This window comes from Lepidochelys olivacea (genome assembly GCF_965140295.1).
Source record: "Lepidochelys olivacea isolate rLepOli2 genome assembly, chromosome: 4".
Taxonomy (NCBI): Eukaryota; Metazoa; Chordata; order Testudines; family Cheloniidae; genus Lepidochelys; species Lepidochelys olivacea.
The window spans coordinates 85,255,606-85,274,885 of record NC_140414.1 but is presented as its reverse complement, the minus strand read 5'-3'; the positions used below and the strand labels follow the sequence as shown (position 1 = coordinate 85,274,885).

General features: G+C 44.9%; 1 protein-coding gene across 2 annotated transcripts in view; it reads right to left on the bottom strand.

Moving 5' to 3' along the window:
• Nucleotides 1–19,280, bottom strand: part of TENM3 (teneurin transmembrane protein 3) — a 615,209-nt gene that overhangs the window by 249,984 nt on the left and 345,945 nt on the right. Inside the window, exon 5 of one of the 2 annotated variants that reach the window (XM_084626411.1) lies at nucleotides 17,464–17,673. The exons of the other annotated variant lie outside the window; for it this stretch is intronic. Within the exon in view, the coding sequence (XP_084482537.1) occupies nucleotides 17,464–17,673 (210 nt within the window). The remainder of the gene's footprint in view (nucleotides 1–17,463; nucleotides 17,674–19,280) is intronic. 2 annotated transcript variants of the gene reach the window in all.

Here is a 19,280-nt window from a genome sequence, read left to right as displayed (position 1 = left end):
AGCAGTTCTGTATTTTTTCTAAAAATAATTATTTTAAAGGAAGAGTTTTAAGATGCTCTAAAAAAGAATTGCTTTCATAAAGAATGGAAGGTTGGTCTGACCTGCACAGAGAAACCTTTTTAACAGGGGATCAGAGTCAATGAAGTGAGCTGAGGCTGTGGATGAGTGGAGAAATAAATGTTGGAATAAATCTGAGGAATTACTTAAGGGACACTGTCAAGACTGATGGGCCTAAAATTTGCCTACCTCCTTCTGAATTTTACATCTATCAACATGCCCCTTTTATAGAAAAAAAGTAAGCTTTGCAAAATAGGTCTGCAACAGTGTTAGAATCTTAGCTGAACTGGAGTTCTGAAACTATTAGCAACCCCAGAGTGGAGAGAGACTTTTTCTACATCAGGTGAACACAGGATGAAATGATGCTCCGATGCTAAAACATTATTTAAAATCAACACTATTTTAGTAATTTTTCCATCTCTTTTTTTTAGCTACTTTCCTAAATAAAAGCTAATTCCCATTGCTGGATAAAACAGTCTAATCAAGTCCCAAAACTTGACTTAATAAATTATTGAATATTTAATCAGGTTCTTTATCTTTTGGATTGCTATGTTGGTAAAATTAAATTGGACAAAAACAACACCACCCATGGTATATTTTTGATTTGACTGAAAATAAACATTTAACATTCAATGGTACATAGAAATTAAATATAACTGAATGCAATTAATTCATTCAGCACCTTTCATACCATATGCTTCCAAAGTGCTTTTTTCAGACAGTATACATAGAGGGATAAACTCACCCAGACATGGAACGTGGCAACTGTTCTGCACCAGCGACATTACACAACAGGGGTTTTTCTCTTTTTTGTGAACATGTGTGTGTGTTTAAAGGAAGTGCAGTGAAGAACCAGCCGCCTGAGCCGATGAAGGCGGCGGGGCTGTTGTCTGTGCCACTGTCAGTGCAGAGGTAGTCATCGGTGCCGGCGCAGCAGTCGGTGCCGAGATTGCTGTTGGCGCTGAGGTCAAAAGAGGCACCGGTGCCGAGGCCAGTGCTGGTGCTGCAGCTGATGGCATTGGCATGCGGGTAGGTGCCAAGGCGAGCTGTGTGGTTGATGGCGGGAAGAATGTGGCTGAGGCCACCGAAGACGCCACGGAGTGGTGCCTTTGGATCCCTCCCTGGATTTGGTGAAAGGCCCAGGGGGTCCAGAATGGCCACTGGTGGCTTCTGCCACTGCAGCGGTCACGCCTGCGGCTCTCGCCTTGACCTCGATCATTGGCTCCTACTCCTCTGAGAGCAGTAGGAGTCAGACTCGGACTCTGAGGTCTCGGAGACTGAAGACCATGGAGAAGCCGAGCTTCGGTGCCTTGAGTGTTGAGAGCTTGGGGAGCGACTAGGCTCTCTGTCCGAGTGGGCTGGTGCCAAAGGATGTGGAGAGGGGGAATGCCTGGACATCACTGCCAGCTTCTCTCTTGACTGCACCTTGGGACAGGGTGGGATCGCCAGCACCAGAGGTTCCTCCCTCCTAGGGAGCAAAAACAGTGCCATAAAGTGAAGCAGATCCCAAGCAGCTTCGAAAGCTTCTGGCGTTGAAGGAAGCATCAGCTGCTGGCCTGTAGGGACCAGTGAACGTAGGGGGCCTGGACTCAACTGCCTTGCCTGGGCAGCAGTCAACGCGGCCCTAACGGGAGATTGCGAGCTATGGCCCACCTGGTGTCTCATTTCCTTAGATTTAGCTGGAGGTGACAGACTGTCCGGCTTCTTTTTCTTCTGAGGCACCAGCAAGTGAGACTGGTGCCTGCTCTCAGCTGGGCCTCGGGAGGTGCCGTGCCGGTGCCGAGCATCCCGGGACGTGTCCTTTCTCGGCACTGAACTCGATGACAGCACCGGGGTGCTTCGTATCGACGAGGAAGTGTTAGGAGCCAGGTCCCCTGAGCCTGGGTCCAAACGGGGGCGTACAGCCATGATGATCATTTTAAGCCACTGCTCCCTTTCTTTAAGAGTTCTAGGGTGGAACTCATGGCAGATCTTACAGCGATCCTTTTGGTGACCCTCCCCTAGGCACCAAAAATATGAGGAGTGTGGATCGCTCTTTGGCAAGTGCTTTACGCAGACCACACAGTTTTTAAATCCCGGGGACTGCGGCGTACTATGGCTCCGGGGAGTCGGAAGGGGGGGTAGAGACCCCCTCAACAACTCTAATCACAAACTACTAAGATAAACTAACTATATACAAACAACTCAAGTTGAACGCACTTGCTAAACGCAGGGCTACGAGAGGTTCCAGCCTACCGTCACTGTCAGTAAGAAGGAACTGAGCGGGTGGTGGGTCGGTAGGGCTCTATATTGAGCGCCATGAAGGCACAACTCCAGGGGGCGCTCAGACCGACTTGACGAATGCGGCTATGGGAAAAATCTTCCTGCTATTGTGCACATGCGCGCACACACACCTGATTGGAATGGACATGAACAAGCACTCGAAGAAGAACCGGAGGATCTGTCACCCACCTCAGTAGATCTTGAAATTACCTATAGTCGTCACAAGGTGATGATACAACTGCCTCATCTGCAGATGAAGATGACAACTCTACCTGAGTGGGTGGTTCCACCTGAGCTGGTTCCTTCTCTTCCTCAATTATTTCTTGGGGACACGTGGGATCTTCTCTGTACGGGAAGGACTGTCTTTACTCCTGATGGGAATGTATGGATTCAGGATGTCACATTTATGGATTACATGGGACCTTTTAAGCCAGCGTGAAGGGTCATATGGAAATTGGGGCAGTCCTCCTGATGGAGAGTGCCACTCATCTTGAGGAGCATAGTCCTTATGCAAGCGAAATAGTGCTCACAACACTCTGGATCCTCTTTCTGGTCTGACCCCTTGCCTCACTGGGAGTAGTGACGCTCTCCTACTGGCGTCCTACTCAGAGGATGAGGCTTTGAAGGCTCTGGGTGGTGCTATTGGTACCAGAGCCTCATTATGCCTGGCTGGTAGATGGTATGGTGAGTGGTTCTCTCTCATGCATGCCCTAGACCACTGGTGTGGGCATCTCCCTGGTTAGGATCAGTTCCGACAAGCAGGGACTTTGGGTTCATGTACATGGGCAATGTCCTCATGGGTGGAGTATTTATCTCCTGATGCAGGGGCGTGGACAGGACTTCTTTCTTTCTGTAGCACCGGCAGCATCGGTATTGTTACGGTGTTCAGTACAGACAATACCTTTTCATGTCTCATTGGTACCCATGAAGTCAGAGGGATTCTCTGTCATTTTCCCCTCACTAGTACCAGGGACAGTCCCACTCCTGTGGTTAATGCCAATTTCAGGGTGCTCGTGCTCTTCAGAGCCTGGAGAAGAGTACCAACCTGTGTTCACCCTGGAACAGTAGTGTCAGGAGCTGCATGTCACCCAACTTAATGGGTGTCAGAGAGGAGATCCACATTTTGGATGAGGGATTTCTCATTTCTTGTGAGAGTGTTTCCAACCCTCTTTAGGGCCCCATTTGGAGGAGTCCTTTCTGCTACTCCTACCAATCCCAGAGCCAGAGACCATCATGCTTGTAGGGGCACTTCTCAGTACCTCTGCCCAACGTACAGGGTGTGGGTGGCATCTGATTGGCCTGAATTCGACTGGGGCCTCATAGCATGATCCATAAGGAATCTTCAAAGCCTATACTTACAAGCTTGGCAGGCGTGGCTTGGAATGGATCAGCAAATGCTGCATTTTGAGAGGATGTAGGCTTCCCCAAGGCAGCAAAGGCACTTACTGTAGTCTTTGCTGACCAGAAAGGCCTGAGGGCAGGACACAATTCTTGAATCCCAGGATTCTGGGCACACTAGGTGCCCCTAAGTGGGGTAAGGGATTGGCTAAGGGGAAGACCCCAAAGCCCTGAGCTATTAAAAACTACTCTAACTATAAAACCATCTAACAAATATTTATCTAAAAACTATTTACAGATAATTATACGTTTGAAGAACACTAGCTAAAACTGCGAACACTAAGGATGTTGTAGCTCAGATTACAGGTGGTAGAAAGAAACTGGAGAGGCAGTTGGTTTGAACTGCCCTTTGTGCCCTCAATTCAGAGAACGAGAATGAGAAGGGTGCAGGTGTGGACAAACAGCAAAAGTCTTCCAGCCTCAGGCACATAGAGCACATGTGCACCTAGAGTTATATACACACAGGGACCATCACTCAAAGAAGAAACATTCATTTAACTTTAAACCCAATGGACTTAAACATATGTTTAAAGTTAAGCATGTGTCTAAAAGTGTTTTGCTAAATTGGGGCCTATCTTGCTTTGAACATGCCCTTAGCAATTTAATTTTTATTTCCTCTGTCCTTTCCTCTCACTTTAGTACCATGTGCAAATTTTATCTTCAGCCTCTTTCTACTGCATATGGTCAAGGAATAAGACTTGTACTTTACACCAATACCTGCAGTGTCCCATTACACTCCTTTCCTAGGCTCAATACTTTGCTATTTATGATTTCCCTTCTGTTTTCTCCTTAAGTCAATTTTCAGTCTTTGTGACTCATATGTAAGACAACTGGAATTAATGTTTTAAATACTGTGTAGTGCTTTGCAGTGCATGTGCCATGAATTCTATGATGGTCGCACAGTCACTACATGCAGGACAAATCATATTGATTCTATGTCCATTTTTTTCCTCCAATGCTTGTTAATTATAAGAGTTTAATGATCACAGCCCTTGTCACAGCTGGTTGCAAATTCAAACAAGTTTTAAATATGTCTATTTTTTTATTTTCTCAAACAACAATACATTTAACATTTGAAAGCCCAAATATAACTGGTTTTTTCCCCTAGGGGATATGTAAACATAGGAGGAAGGTTTAAATTTTGGACTGCCAGCCATAGCTCTCCTTTTAAAAGTACTTTGAAGACACTAAGCTACTCCACAACAACTCTACTACAAAGCAAATAATAGTCTTTGCTAAATCTGACTGCTGGTATCCATCCTGAACTACGCGGCTGTGTGCTGTGGAGATTTGCAAGAAACCTGGGGAAGGGAATATTTCCTCACAGATCTAGAGGGCAACAATTGAGCCACTCAGCATTAGAGCAGCCTCTCCTTGGTAATGCACTCCCCCCGCTTTTGTGGGCAAAGGAAGGAACGGTGGATTCTTTAGATCTTTCACTGTTAGGGCTGCAGATTTGTCACAGCATTTATTTTTTTAATAAAAAAAAAAAATCACAGAGCAGTCATGGTAAGCATAGTAAAAGTCACGTAGCGCCTGCTCTGTGATTTTTGATTACAAAATGCCTTGACAAATGAGGGGGACTACAGCAGCGCCCTTTGCCCTGGCACCGCAACCCTAATGAGGAGGGGACACACTTGTGGGAGAGGGGATATCCCAGTCCTGCCCCACACTCACCTTGGGCATGGGCAGCTCCTGTGTTCCTCTGGGCTGGGCCCAGCTATCTGCTTCAGGTGTTGTGACCTGGCACATGGAGCACAGCACTATTCAGGTTTGGCTGTGCTGCCCCTCTGTCACGAGGCATGGGGGGGAATTTCAGTGAGTGGCACTGCAACCCTGTTTGCCAGGTTGCAATGTTTTCTGGGCCCAGCCCCACAGGAGCTGTTGCTGCAGGGTGAGTACAGGGTGGGCTTGCTCTTCGACACCCTCCTCCCCAGGGCCTGCTCTCTGCATCAGGTCGGGGGGCAACTCATGGAGATCCTTCCTGCTATAAGTCATGGACACACAGAGAAGTCACAGACAAAATGAGCATCTGTGGCTTTTTCTGCACGGTGAGAAACCTGAAGCCCTGCTCATTATGTACTGACTTTTCCAAGATGATCTGTATTTCAGCTGAATCAGAATGCCTGTTTTGCTGCATTGCCAAGTCAGGCAATGTTCTGCAGACATGAAAGAGTTAGAGTGAGGGAAAAAAACCCCAGGACATCATGATCCTTTTACATTTTTGTGCACCTTAGAGCCCTTAATACTGAGGAAGTCTTCATAACTTATTCTGGATGGAAGCCTGTCATAAATATAAAGGGAAGGGTAAACCCCTTTGAAATCCCTCCTGGCCAGGGGAAAGCTCCTCTCACCTGTAAAGGGTTAAGAAGCTAAAGGTAACCTCACTGGCACCTGACCAAAATGACCAATGAGGAGACAAGATACTTTCAAAAGCTGGGAGGAGGGAGAGAAACAAACGGTCTGTGTGTCTGTCTATAGTCGGTCTTTGTGGGGGATAGACCAGGAATGGAGTCTTAGAACTTTTAGTAAGTAATCTAGCTAGGTATGTGTTAGATTATGATTTCTTTAAATGGCTGAGAAAAGAATTGTGCTGAATAGAATAACTATTTCTGTCTGTGTATCTTTTTTGTAACTTAAGGTTTTGCCTAGAGGGGTTCTCTATGTTTTTGAATCTAATTACCCTGTAAGATATCTACCATCCTGATTTTACAGGGGGGATTTCTTTATTTCTATTTACTTCTATTTTTATTAAAAGTCTTCTTGTAAGAAACTGAATGCTTTTTCATTGTTCTCAGATCCAAGGGTTTGGGTCTGTGGTCACCTATGCAAATTGGTGAGGCTTTTTATCCAACATTTCCCAGGAAAGGGGGGGTGCAAGTGTTGGGAGGATTGTTCATTGTTCTTAAGATCCAAGGGGTCTGGGTCTGTAGTCACCTAGGCAAATTGGTGAGGCTTTTTTACCAAACCTTGTCCAGGAAGTGGGGTGCAAGGTTTTGGGAAGTATTTTGGGTGGAAGGACGCGTCCAAACAGCTCTTCCCCAGTAACCAGTATTAGTTTGGTGGTGGTAGCGGCCAGTCCAAGGACAACGGGTGGAATATTTTGTACCTTGGGGAAGTTTTGACCTAAGCTGGTAAAGATAAGCTTAGGAGGTTTTTCATGCAGGTCCCCACATCTGTACCCTAGAGTTCAGAGTGGGGGAGGAACCTTGACAGAGCCCAACATCATTCCCCCATATTACAAATAAATTCACTAAGAGGTTGCACAGGTCACTTCAGTTACAGTTGACAACTGAACTCAGGGCCAAGTATTTCAGAAGTGACTAGTTATTTTGAATTATTTTGTGATGATTGGGCAGACAAATTTACCCTAATGGTAAGCTCAACTATAAAAGGTATGTAAAAGTTCATAAGGTGTCACAATAACTATAGTAACAAATGTTGATACGAAAAGGATGATAGGGAGACAGAAAGATTAAATTAATCTAAACAAAAAGTCTTACTGATATAGTTCAAGGACAATGTTGAAATCATGCTTGGTAAAAACAAGATGTGGAACTGGAAATTTATGAACCAAAATTGATGTGTTGGATGTTAGGCCTAATTGGTAGACAACACAAGGAGGGGATAAGCTATCTCACCCATCAACTCCCTCTTTGGGTCCTTACAGAAAGAGACTGTGGGGAAGAATACAAACAGAAAAACAAATAGAGGCTACCGGAGTAAGCTTCACCATCATGGCTGCCACCACCCACATCATTTCCTGGGATCCCAGGCCTTTGTCATGCTGATCCCGAGAGATGTCCTGGCCAGACCAGGCCCAAGAGAGGGATTCAGATGACATTGTCATCTATCAGATCCATCTGAATCCCAAAAGCCACCTGAGATGGAATGAGGTTGGATTTACAGCAGCAGCAACAGCTCCACCTCATAGAATCACAGCACTGGAAGGGACCTTGAGAGGTCATCTAGTCCAGTCCCCTGCACTCATTGCAGGACTAAGTATTATCTAGACCTTTCCTGACAAGTTTGTCTAATCTGCTCATAAAAATCTCCAATGATGGAGATTCCACAACCTTCCTAGGCAATTTATTCCAGTGCTTAAAGAGTCTGACAGTCAGTAAGTTGTTCCTAATGTGCAGCCTAAACTGCCCTTGCTGCAATTTAAGCCCATTGCTTCTTGTCCTATCCTCAGAGGTTAAAAAGAACATTTTTTCACCCTCCTCCTTTTATGTACTTGGAAACTGTTATCATGTCCCCTCTCAGTTTTCTCTTCTCCAGACTACATAAACCCAATTTTTTCAATCTTTCCTCATAGGTCATGTTTTCTAAACCTTTAATCATTTTTGTTGCTCTTCTCTGCCCTTTCTCCAATTTGTCCACTCCGTTCCTGAAATGTGGCACTCAGAACTGGAGAAAATACTCCAGTTGAGGCCTAATCAGTGTGGAGTAGAGTGGAAGAATTAATTCTTGTGTCTTGCTTACAACACTCCTGCCAATACAGCCCAGAATGATGTTTGCTTTTTTTTGTAACCGTATTTTATCGTTGACTCATATTTAGCTTGTGATCACTGTGACCCACAGATCCCTTTTAGCAGTACTCCTTCCTAGGCAGTCATTTCCAATTTTGTACGTATGTAACTGATTGTTCCCTCTTAAGTGGCGTACTTTTCATTTGTCCTTATTGAATTTCACCCTATTTACTTCAGGCCATTTCTCCAGTTTATCCAGATCATTCTGAATTTTAATCCTATCCTCCAAAGCACTTGCAATCCCTCCCAAATTGGTATCGTCCACAAACTTTATAAGTGAACTCTGTACGCCATTATCTAAAATCACTGAAGAAGATACTAAACAGAGCTGATCCCAGCAGGACCTCACTTGATATGCCCTTCTAGCTTGACTGTGAATCACTGATAACTATATTCTGGGAATGGTTTTCCAACTAGCATGTACCTACTTTATAGTAGCTCCATCTAGGTTGTCATTTCATTAGTTTGTTTACGAGAAGGGCATGTGAGACAGTAACAAAAGCCTTTCTCAAGTCAAGATATATCACATATACCATTCCCCTTCCCACATCCACAAGGCTTGTTACCCTGTCAAAGAAAGCTATTAGGTTGGTTTGACATGATTTGTTCTTGACAAATCTATGCTGACTTACTTATCACCACCTTATTATCTTGAGGTACTTGCAAATTGATTGCTTAATTATTTGCTCCATTATCTTTTTGGATACCGAAGTGAAGCTGACTGGTCTGTATTTCCCAGGTTGCAATGATTTCCCTTTTTACAGATGGGCACTATATTCGCCCTTTTCCAGTGCTCTGGAATCTCTCCCACAAGTTTTCAAAGATAATTGCTAATGGCTCAGATATATCCGCAGCCAGCTCTAAGATATTCTAGGATGTATTTCATCAGGTCCTGGTGACTTGAAGACATCTAACTTGACTAAATAATTTTTAACTTGTTCTTGTACATGGCAGAGGGGCATTGCTGGCACATGATGGCATATATCACATTGGTAGATGTGCAGGTGAATGAGCCTCTGATAATGTGGCTGATGTGATTAGGCCCTATGATGGTGTCCCCTGAATAGATATGTGGACACAGTTGGCAATGGGCTTTGTTGCAAGGATAGGTTCCTGGGTTAGTGTTTTTGTTATGTGGTGTGTGGTTGCTGGTGAGTATTTGCTTCAGGTTTGGGGGCTGTCACAGGACAGGCCCAACAAAGAAAATAACAGAACGCCACTAGCCATCACCTTCAGCCCCCAACTAAAACCTCTCCAGGGCATCATCAAGGATCTACAACCTATCCTGAAGCACGACCCATCACTCTCACAGATCTTGGGAGACAGGCCAGTCCTTGCTTACAGACAGCCCCCCAATCTGAAGCAAATACTCACCAGCAACCACACAACAAAAACACTAACCCAGGAACCTATCCTTGCAACAAAGCCCGTTGCCGACTATGTCCCATGACATCATCATAGGGCCTAATCACATCAGCCACAATATCAGAGGCTCATTCACTTGCACATCTACCAATGTGATATATGCCATCATGTGCCAGCAATGCCCCTCTGCCATGTACATTGGTCAAACTGGACAGTCTCTATGTAAAAGATTAAATGGACACAAATCAGACGTCAGGAATTATAACATTCAAAAACCAGTCGGAGAATACTTCAATCTCTCTGGTCACTCGATTACAGACCTAAAAGTTGCAATTCTTCAACAAAAAACTTCAAAAACAGACTCCAATGAGAGACTGCTGAATTGGAATTAATTTGCAAACTGGTCACCATTACATTAGGCTTCAATAAAGACTGGGAGTGGATGTGTCATTACACAAAGTAAAACTATTTCCACATGTTTATTTCCCCCCTCCCATACTGTTCCTCACACGTTCTTGTCAACTGCTGGAAATGGCCCACCTTGATTATCACTACAAAAGGTTTGTTTGTTTGTTTTTTCCTCTTTCTCTCCTGCTGGCAATAGCTCACCTTACCTGATCACTCTCATTACAGTGTGTATGGTAACACCCATTGTTTCATGTTCTCTGTGTATATAAAAACTCCCCACTGTATTTTCCACTGAATGCATCCGATGAAGTGAGCTGTAGCTCACGAAAGCTTATGCTCAAATAAATTTGCTCGTCTCTAAGGTGTCACAAGTACTCCTTTTCTTTTTGCGGATACAGACTAACATGGCTGCTACTTTGAAACCTGTTAAAATGAAAGCTTTACTTAGTACTTTACATTTCAAATGCTTTCATGTTTTCCCTTCTTTTCTGTATCTTTAATAAAAAGGTTAAAAGGATGTTTGCGCCATGGTACTAAGCAGGCTGAGATCTCTATATACCAAACTCTGAACCCTGTTTAACAATATTTAATGTTGGAAAGGACTAGGTTACGTTAACATTTTTGGGCCCCTGTAAATGAAGCGCCCTTACCCTGGGGTTCTGCCCACCGCAGTGCCCCACAATCTTGGTCTCCCCTCTCAGGGGAACCCCCAACACTCTAAACCAGGGGTGGACAAACTTTTTGGCCTGAGGGCTGCATCAGGTTTTGGAAATTGTATGGATGGCCAGTTTGGGGAGGCTGTGCCTCCCCAAACAGCCAGGAATGACCCGACCCCACCCCATATCCTCCCCCGGCTTCTCGCCTCCTGACGCCCCCCCCCCCCCCCGGACTTCTGCCCCATCCAATCCACCGGTTCCCTGACGGCCCCCCCAGGATCCCTACCCCATCCACCCCACTCTCTGTCCCCTGACCGCCCCCAGAACCCCCACCCCTGACTGCCCCCCCACCCCATCCAACCATTCCTCTCATTCCTGACTGCCCCCCCTCCCGGGACCCCTGCCCTCATCCAACCACCCCTTCTCCCTGACTGCCCCCTGCCACCCGGAACCCCTGCCCCTGACTGTCCCCTGCTGCCCCATCCAACCCCCCCTCCTTCCTGATTGCCTCCCCCTGGACCCCTACCCCCATTCAACCCCCGTTATCCCCTCTGACCACCTCGACCCCTGTCCACGCCCCCCCCCCCGAAACTCCCCTGCCCTTTATCCAACACCCCCGCTCCCTGCCGCCTTACCGCTCTGCCTGGAGCCAGCCACACACAGCGCAGCTCAGAGCACCGGGTCAGGCTGGGCTCTGCACCTGCACTGCCCCAGGAGCTCACCACCCCGAGCACAGCGCTGGCAGCATGGCAATGTGAGGCTGTGGGGGAGGGGAGAACAGCAGGGGTGGGGCCAGGGACTCGACTCCCAGGCCAGGAGCTCAGGGGCTGAGCAGGAGGGTCCCGTGGGCCATAGTTTGCCCATCTCTGCTCTAAACCCACCTTGCCTCAGTGGCTACTGCCAGTCATCATCTAGCCCCCGCTCACTGGGACAGACTGCAGTCTGTAAAGGCCACTCATCATTAGCAAGGAGATTAGGACCTGCTGTCTTTGCCTATCCTCAGGCTGCCCCTCTGCAGCCCCAGTACCTTTGTAGGCCTTCACTAAGGCCTGCAACCTGGAGGTTTACCAGGCTGGAGCTTCCCAGCTCCCTTTGCCCTTCCCCAGCACTGCTCCGGCTCTAGGTACTTTGCTCCCAGGCAGCTAGCCCTTCCCACTCTAGGGCTAGAGTGAGACTCTTCTTCTGCTCCTGGCTCACAGCCCTCTTATAAAAGCCAGCTGGGCCCTGATTGAGCTGGTCACAGCTGTGGTCAGCTACGCACTCAGCTTCCCCCAGCTGTTCTCCCCAGGGCTGTTTTTACCCCTTCAGGGCTGGAGCGGGGTGACCACCCCGGTACAGCCCCGAAATCCAATTAATACAATGCCTTAATTTTTGGTTGGTCAATTTGAGATAGTTTTAAAGGGACTAATTTTCAGAAAGCATTCAGCTTCCAGATTCTGAAAATCGGACCTCTCTGAAATGTCTCAAGTTGAGCACCCAAAAATTATAGTACCCAAAATTACTATTACTTTTCAAAATCTTGAACCAGGTCACTAATATAGCAGCTCTAGCTCTTACCTACTCAGGCACACTGCCTTTCCAAGTGAAGGTGCAAAATCTATGTGCTTTGCTATCCTGTCTCTAACCAACCACTGCTTTAACCACACCACCACACTTCCCTCAGAACCAGGAACAGAACTTAGTATTTATGCTCTGTAACATTCTGCTGCTATATAGCAAATAGGTCTATAGCCAACTGGGAAAGCATGTGTGAAGTCCCCCCCCGAGTTCATATAGACAATAACAGTTATTCCTTGAGCTCAAATGGTCAACATCAAGCTGACACACTGTAGGTTTGGATATTAAGCCCTTCTGATCACCCACTTGGGGTGGGTCCTCATTGTTATGCATGATATATAATTTGTTTTTCCAGTTTGCTGATTTTAAAAACTGGTTTAATTCATACACTAAAAAAACCTTTAAAACTCAAGGTTTACAACCACCATATTCTATTTATTATGGCATGGTGAACAAGCAAACACAGGTGTTCTGCATTTTGGTCATCACATATTTTGATTACTTATGTTATACATTGGTAGGTTGAAAGATGGGAGGTATGGAATGATGTGCTTTGGAGTTACTGCCCCCACTCTCATCACACAGCCATCTTACATATTTGGTTACAGGAATACAACTTAGAATCATAGAACTGGAATGGACCTCAAAAGGTCATCTAGTCCAGTCCCCTGCACTCAAGGCAGAACTAAATATTATCTAGACCAGTGGTTCTCAAAGTCGGTCCGCCGCTTATTCAGGGAAAGCCCCTGGCGTGCCGGACCGGTTTGTTTACTTGCCGCATCTGCAGGTTCGGCCGATCGCGGCTCCCACTGGCCGTGGTTTGCCGCTCCAGGCCAATGGGGGCTGCGGGAAGCGGCGCGGGCCAAGGGACGTGCTGGCCGCCCTTCCCGGAGCCCCCATTGGCCTGGAGCGGCGAACCGCAGCCAGCAGAAACTGCGATCGGCCAAACCTGCATACGCTGCAGGTAAACAAACTGGTCCGGCGCACCAAGGGCTTTCCCTGAACAAGTGGCGGATCGGCTTTGAGAACCACTGATGTAGACCATCCCTGACAGGTGTTTGTCCAACCTGCTCTTAAAAATCCCCAATGATGGAGATTCCACAACCTCCCTAGGCAATTTATTCCAGTGCTTAACCACTCTGACAGGAAGTTTTTCCTATGTCTAACCTAAACCGCCCTTGCTGCAAGTTAAGCCAATTTCTTCTTGTCCTATCCTCAGAGGTTAAGCAGAACATTTTTTCTCCCTCTTCCTTGTAACAACCTTTTCTGTACTTGAAAACTGTTATGTCCCCTCTCAGTCTTCTCTTCTCCAGACTAAACAAACCCAATTTTTTCAATCTTCCCTCTTGAGGTCATGTTTTCTAGACCTTTAATCATTTTTGTTGCTCTTCTCTGCACTTTCTCCATTTTTTCCACATCTTTTTCCTGAAATGTGGCACCCAGAAGTGGACACAATATTCCAGTTGAGGCCTAATTAGCACGGAATAGAGCGGAAGAATTACTTTTCGTGTCTTGCTTACAATACTCCTGCTAATACACCCCAGAATGATATTTGCTTTTTTTGCAACAGCGTTAAACTGTAGACTCTTATTTAGCTTGTGATCCACTACGACCCCCAGGTCCCTTTCTGCATTGCTTCTTCCGAAGCAGTCATTTCCCATTTTGTATGCATGCAACTGATTGTTCCTTCCTAAGTGGAGTACTTTGCATTTGTCCTTATTGAATTTCACCCTATTTACTTCAGACCATTTCTCCAGTTTGTCCAGATCATTTTGAATTTTAATCCTATCCTCCAAAGCACTTGCAACCCCTCCGAGCTTCGTATCATCCGCAAACTTTATAAGTGTACTCTATGCCATTATTTAGATCACTGCTGAAGATATTGAAAAGAACCGGATCCAGAACCGATCCTTCCGGGACCCCACTCATTATGCCCTTCCAGCATGACTGTGAACCACTGATAACTACTCTCTGGGAACAGTTTTCCAACCAATTATGCAACCACCTTACAGTAGTTCCATCTAGGTTGCATTTCCCTAATTTGTTTATGACAAGATCATGTGAGACAGTATCCAAAGCCTTACTAAAGTTAAGATATACCACATCTACTACTGATTCCCCCCATCTACAAGGCTTGTTACCCTGTCAAAGAAAGCTATCAGGCTGGTTTGACATGATTCGTTCTTGACAAATCCATGCTGACTGTTGTTTATCACCTTATTATCTTCTAGGTGTTTGCGAACTGATTGCTTACTTATTTGCTCCATTATCTTTCTGGGTGCAGAAGTGAAGCTGACTGGTCTGTAATTCCTCGGGTTGTCCTTATTTCCCTTTTTATAGATGGGCACTATATTTGCCCTTTTCCAGTCTTCTGGATTGTCTCCCATCTTCCATGACTTTTCAAAGATAATTGCTAATGGCTCAGATATCTCCTCAGTCAGCTCTTTGAGTATTCTAGGATGCATTTCATCAGGCCCTGGTGATTTGAAGACATCTAACTTGTCTTATATCAGAGGGGTAGCTGTGTTAGTCTGGGTCTGTAAAAGCGGCAGAGTCCTCTGGCACCTTATAGGCTAACAGACGTATTGGAGCATAAGCTTTCGTGGGTGAACATCCACTTTGTCAGATGCATGTAGTGGAAATTTCCAGAGGCAGGTATAAATATGCAAGCAAGAATCAGGCTAGGGATAACGAGGTTAGTTCAATCAGGAAGGATGAGGCCCTCTTCTAGCAGTTGAGGTGTGAACACCAAGGGAGGAGAAACTGCTTTTGCAATTGGCTAGCCAGTCACAGTCTTTGTTTAATCCTGAGCTGATAGTATCAAATTTGAAAATGAACTGAAGCTCAGCAGTTTCTCTTTGAAGTCTGGTCCTGAAGTTTTTTTGCTGCAGGATGGCTACCTTTAAATCTACTATTGTGTGTCCAGGGAGGTTGAAGTGTTCTCCTACAGGTTTTTTTATATTGCCATTCCTAATATCTCATTTGTGTCCATTTATCCTTTTATGTAGGGACTGTTCAGTTTGGCCGAAGTACATAGCAGAGGGGCATTGCTAGCACATGATGGCATAGATTACATTGGTGGACGTGCAGGTGAATGAACCAGTGATGGTGTGGCTGATCTGGTTAGGTCCTGTGATGGTGTCGCTAGTGTAGATATGTGGGAAGAGCTGGCATCGAGGTTTGTTGCATGGATTGGTTCCTGAGTTAGAGTTACTATGGTGCGGTGTGTAGTTGCTGGTGAGAATATGCTTCAGGTTGGCAGGTTGCCTGTGGGCGAGAACTGGCCTGCCTTCCAAGGCCTGTGAAAGTGAGGGATCGTTGTCCAGGATGCGTTGTAGATCACTGATGATGCATTGGAGAGGTTTTAGCTGAGGACTGTATGCGATAGCCAGTGGAGTTCTGTTGGTTTCTTTCTTGGGCTTGTCTTGCAGCAGGAGGCTTCTGGGTACGTCTGGCTCTGTTGATCTGTTTCCTTATTTCCTTCTGTGGGTATTGTAGTTTTGACAATGCTTGGTGAAGATCTTGTAGGTGTTGGTCTCTGTCTGAGAGGTTGAAGCAAATGCAGTTGTACCTCAGCACTTGGCTGTAGACAATGTATCGTGTGGTGTGTCCGGGATGGAAGCTGGAGGCATGAAGGTAGGCATAGCGGTCGGTGTGTTTTCCGTATAGGGTGGTGTTAACGTGACCATCACCAATGTAATCTACACCATCATGTGCCAGCAATGCCCCTCTGTGCTCCAATACATCTGTTAGTCTATAAGGTGCCACAGGACTCTTTGTAACTTGTCTAAGTAATTTTTGACTTGTTTGTTCCCTATTTTAGATTCTGATCCTACCACATTTTCACTGGCATTCACCATGTTAGATGTCCAATCACCATCAATCTTCTTGGTGAAAACCGAAACAGAAGTCATTAAGCATCTCTGCCATTTCCACTTTTTCTGTTATTGTCTTTCCCCCCTCATTGAGTAATGGGCCTACTCCATCCTTGGTCTTCCTCTTGCTTCTAATGTATTTGTAGTATGTTTTCTTGTTTCCTTTTATGTCCCTAGCTAGTTTGATCTCATTTTGTGCCTTGGCTTTTCTAAATTTGTCCCTACACACTTGTGTTACTTGTTTATATTCATCCTTTGTAATTTGACCGAGTTTCCACTTTTTGTAGGACACTTTTTTGAGTTTTAGATCATTGAAGATCTCTTGGTTAAGCCAGGGTGGTCTCTTGCCCTACTTTCCTATGCAGTGGGATAGTTTGCTCTTGTGCCCTTAATAATGTCTCTTTGAAAAACTGCCAACTGTCTTCATTTGTTTTTCCCCTCAGACTTGATTCCCATGGGATTTTACCTACCATCTCCCTGAGTTTGCTAAAGTCTGCCTTCTTGAAATCCATTGTCTTTATTGTGCTGTTCTCCCTCCTACCATTGCTTAGAATCATGAACTCTACCATTTCATGATCCCTTTCACCCAAGTTGCCTTCCACTTTCAAATTCTCAACCAGTTCCTCCCTATTTGTCAAATCAAGTCTAGAACAGCCTCCCCCTAGTAGCTTTCTCCACCGTCTGAAATAAAAAATTGTCTCCAATACATTCCAAGAACTTGCTGGATAATCTGTGCCCTGCTGTGTTATTTTCCCAACAGATGTCTGTGTAGTTGAAGTCCCCCATCACTACCAAGTCCTGTGATTTGGATGATTTTGTTAGTTGTTTAAAAAAAGCCTCATCCACCTTGACAGTGTGTGTTCCAAGGCTGCATGAGTTCCCCAAATCCTGCCCTTCTTGGCAGTAAAACCACATCAGCCCCAACATGTCTGGGACCTCTGCATTTGTGGAAGTTAGTCAGTAGGACATACCCACAAAATGTTGAAGCTAAATATCATGTCAGTTTAACAAACTTCAGCTTACCATTTGAAAAGAACCATAAATGTAGGGCAGTCAGACCTGCGCTGTGAGTTATAATACAAAATGTACAATTAGTGGTTCTTGCTGTATGTGATTACTACTTCAAAAATAATTTAGATAAACTACTTTCATCTTATATACCACAAAAGGTCAATTTCTACTCTTGCTTATTCTGCATTCTTGAAAGTACACAATCACTTGTGAAAATTAAAGGGAAGATTAATTTAAAATACTGAATGATTTTAATCTCCTTCACTCGTATCAGACTGCTTTATAACAGGATGGAAAATAAGAAAGTGCATTCAAACTATGGACAAGTTGTCCTCTTCTTACCATGATCTGGGGGGAAAACTGAAACAGTACCGGTCTGTACTAGATAAGTGCTGGCAGTATAGTCCTCATCTGTATCAGAGTCCTGAACTGGCTGGATGGCATTAGTACTTAGCAACCACCTCTGGTTGTCATGGCGATTGGGTGATGGAGGAAGGGAATGTAAATGTTCAATGACGGATGGACTAGATGAAGAGGATGGCATGGGAGGACCTATGGAAAAATAAAAATAAAATGTTTTAAAATATGGGTCAGGATGTCACATAAGAGATAAATAAAGTCCTTTCTACATCCTTGAAAGGAAAGCCATTTATTAAAATAATAAAAATGGGGTGGGCAAAAAAGATATTACTGGAGCATGCAATACAAATGGTTTTAAAAGCTTAAAATGTCACAATGTAAGGGTCTGATCTTGTGGTCACCCACTACTGCAGGGAGTAGTAACACAAGGAATCCCCTTGATTATGCTGAGTAGTAGATGAGAGGAGGCTCAGGTCCCAAGTAACTATGTATAAAAAAGTTTGGTTTTCCAGCACTTGCAAAAGAAATTATTTTCTACTCTTTTGGTTTTCCAGCACTTGCAAAAGAAATTATTTTCTACTCTTTTAATCTGACTTTTGGTTTATAGGGGCACTGTAACGGCCAGAGGGCCTAAAAAGTAAAATTAATGGTTCTGTTTTGGCTTGAGGAAATGAATATTTATGTCACGCAAGCACACATATATTGCACCATCCCTCCATTCTGCACGTCTGCTCTGCTTCTGTAAGTGGGCAGGCAGAATGAAAGCATTCAGAAATCAGGAGTCTTGTACATTTCAGAGCAAAATTCCTGTGTATGAAAAGCCCCACCCGCTCATTTTAATAGAAAAGACAGGCGTGAGTGGAGAGACAGCCTGAAGTGTTATGCTTGAGATCACAGACATGCAGAAATCCAGAACTGTGGGTTTGTAATATATGAATTGCCACTGATGAGGAGCTAGGATTTTAGCAATGTAAGGGGGAGGGATTACAGTTTATTTCAAAACACAAATGTCAATTAAAAGGAAAACAAACATTAACTTTTAAAATCAGTGAAATGTTGGGCCTATCAAACTTCGTATCCATCTAAACAAGAGATTAACATTAAGTTGCTTTAAAACATGGAATCAGAGAAATGTAGGGCTGGAAGGGATCTCAAGAGGTATCAAGTCAAGTCCCCTGCACTGAGGCAAGACCTCGACCATCCCTGACAGTTGTTTGTCCAGTCTGTTCTAAAAAGCCTCCAATAATGGGGATTCCACAACCACCCTGGGAAGCCTATTTCAGATCTTAAATATGTTAGAATTTCCCCCCCCAACACCTAACCTAAATCTCCCTTTCTGTAGATTAAGTCAATTTCTTCTTGTTCTACCTTCAGTGAACATGGAGAACAATTGATCATTGTCCTCTTTATAACACCCCTTAACATATTTGAAGACTGTTATGTCCCCCACTCAGTCTACTTTTCTCAAGACCAAATATGCCCAGTTTTTTTAACCTTTCCTCTTACATGAGATTTTCTAAACCTTTTATCATTTTTGTTGCTCTCTTCTGGATTCTCTCCAATTTATCCACATCTTTCCTAAGATGTGGCACCCAGAATTGGACACTGCACTCCAGCTGAGGCCTCACCAGTGCAGACTCTAGAGGGACAATTACTTCCCACGGCTTACATTCAACACTCTTGTGAATACACCCCAGAATTATATTAGCCTCTTTTGCAACTGTATCACATTGATCACCCATACTGAATTTGTGATCCACTATAACCCCATATCCTTTTCAGAAGTACTCCCACCTAGC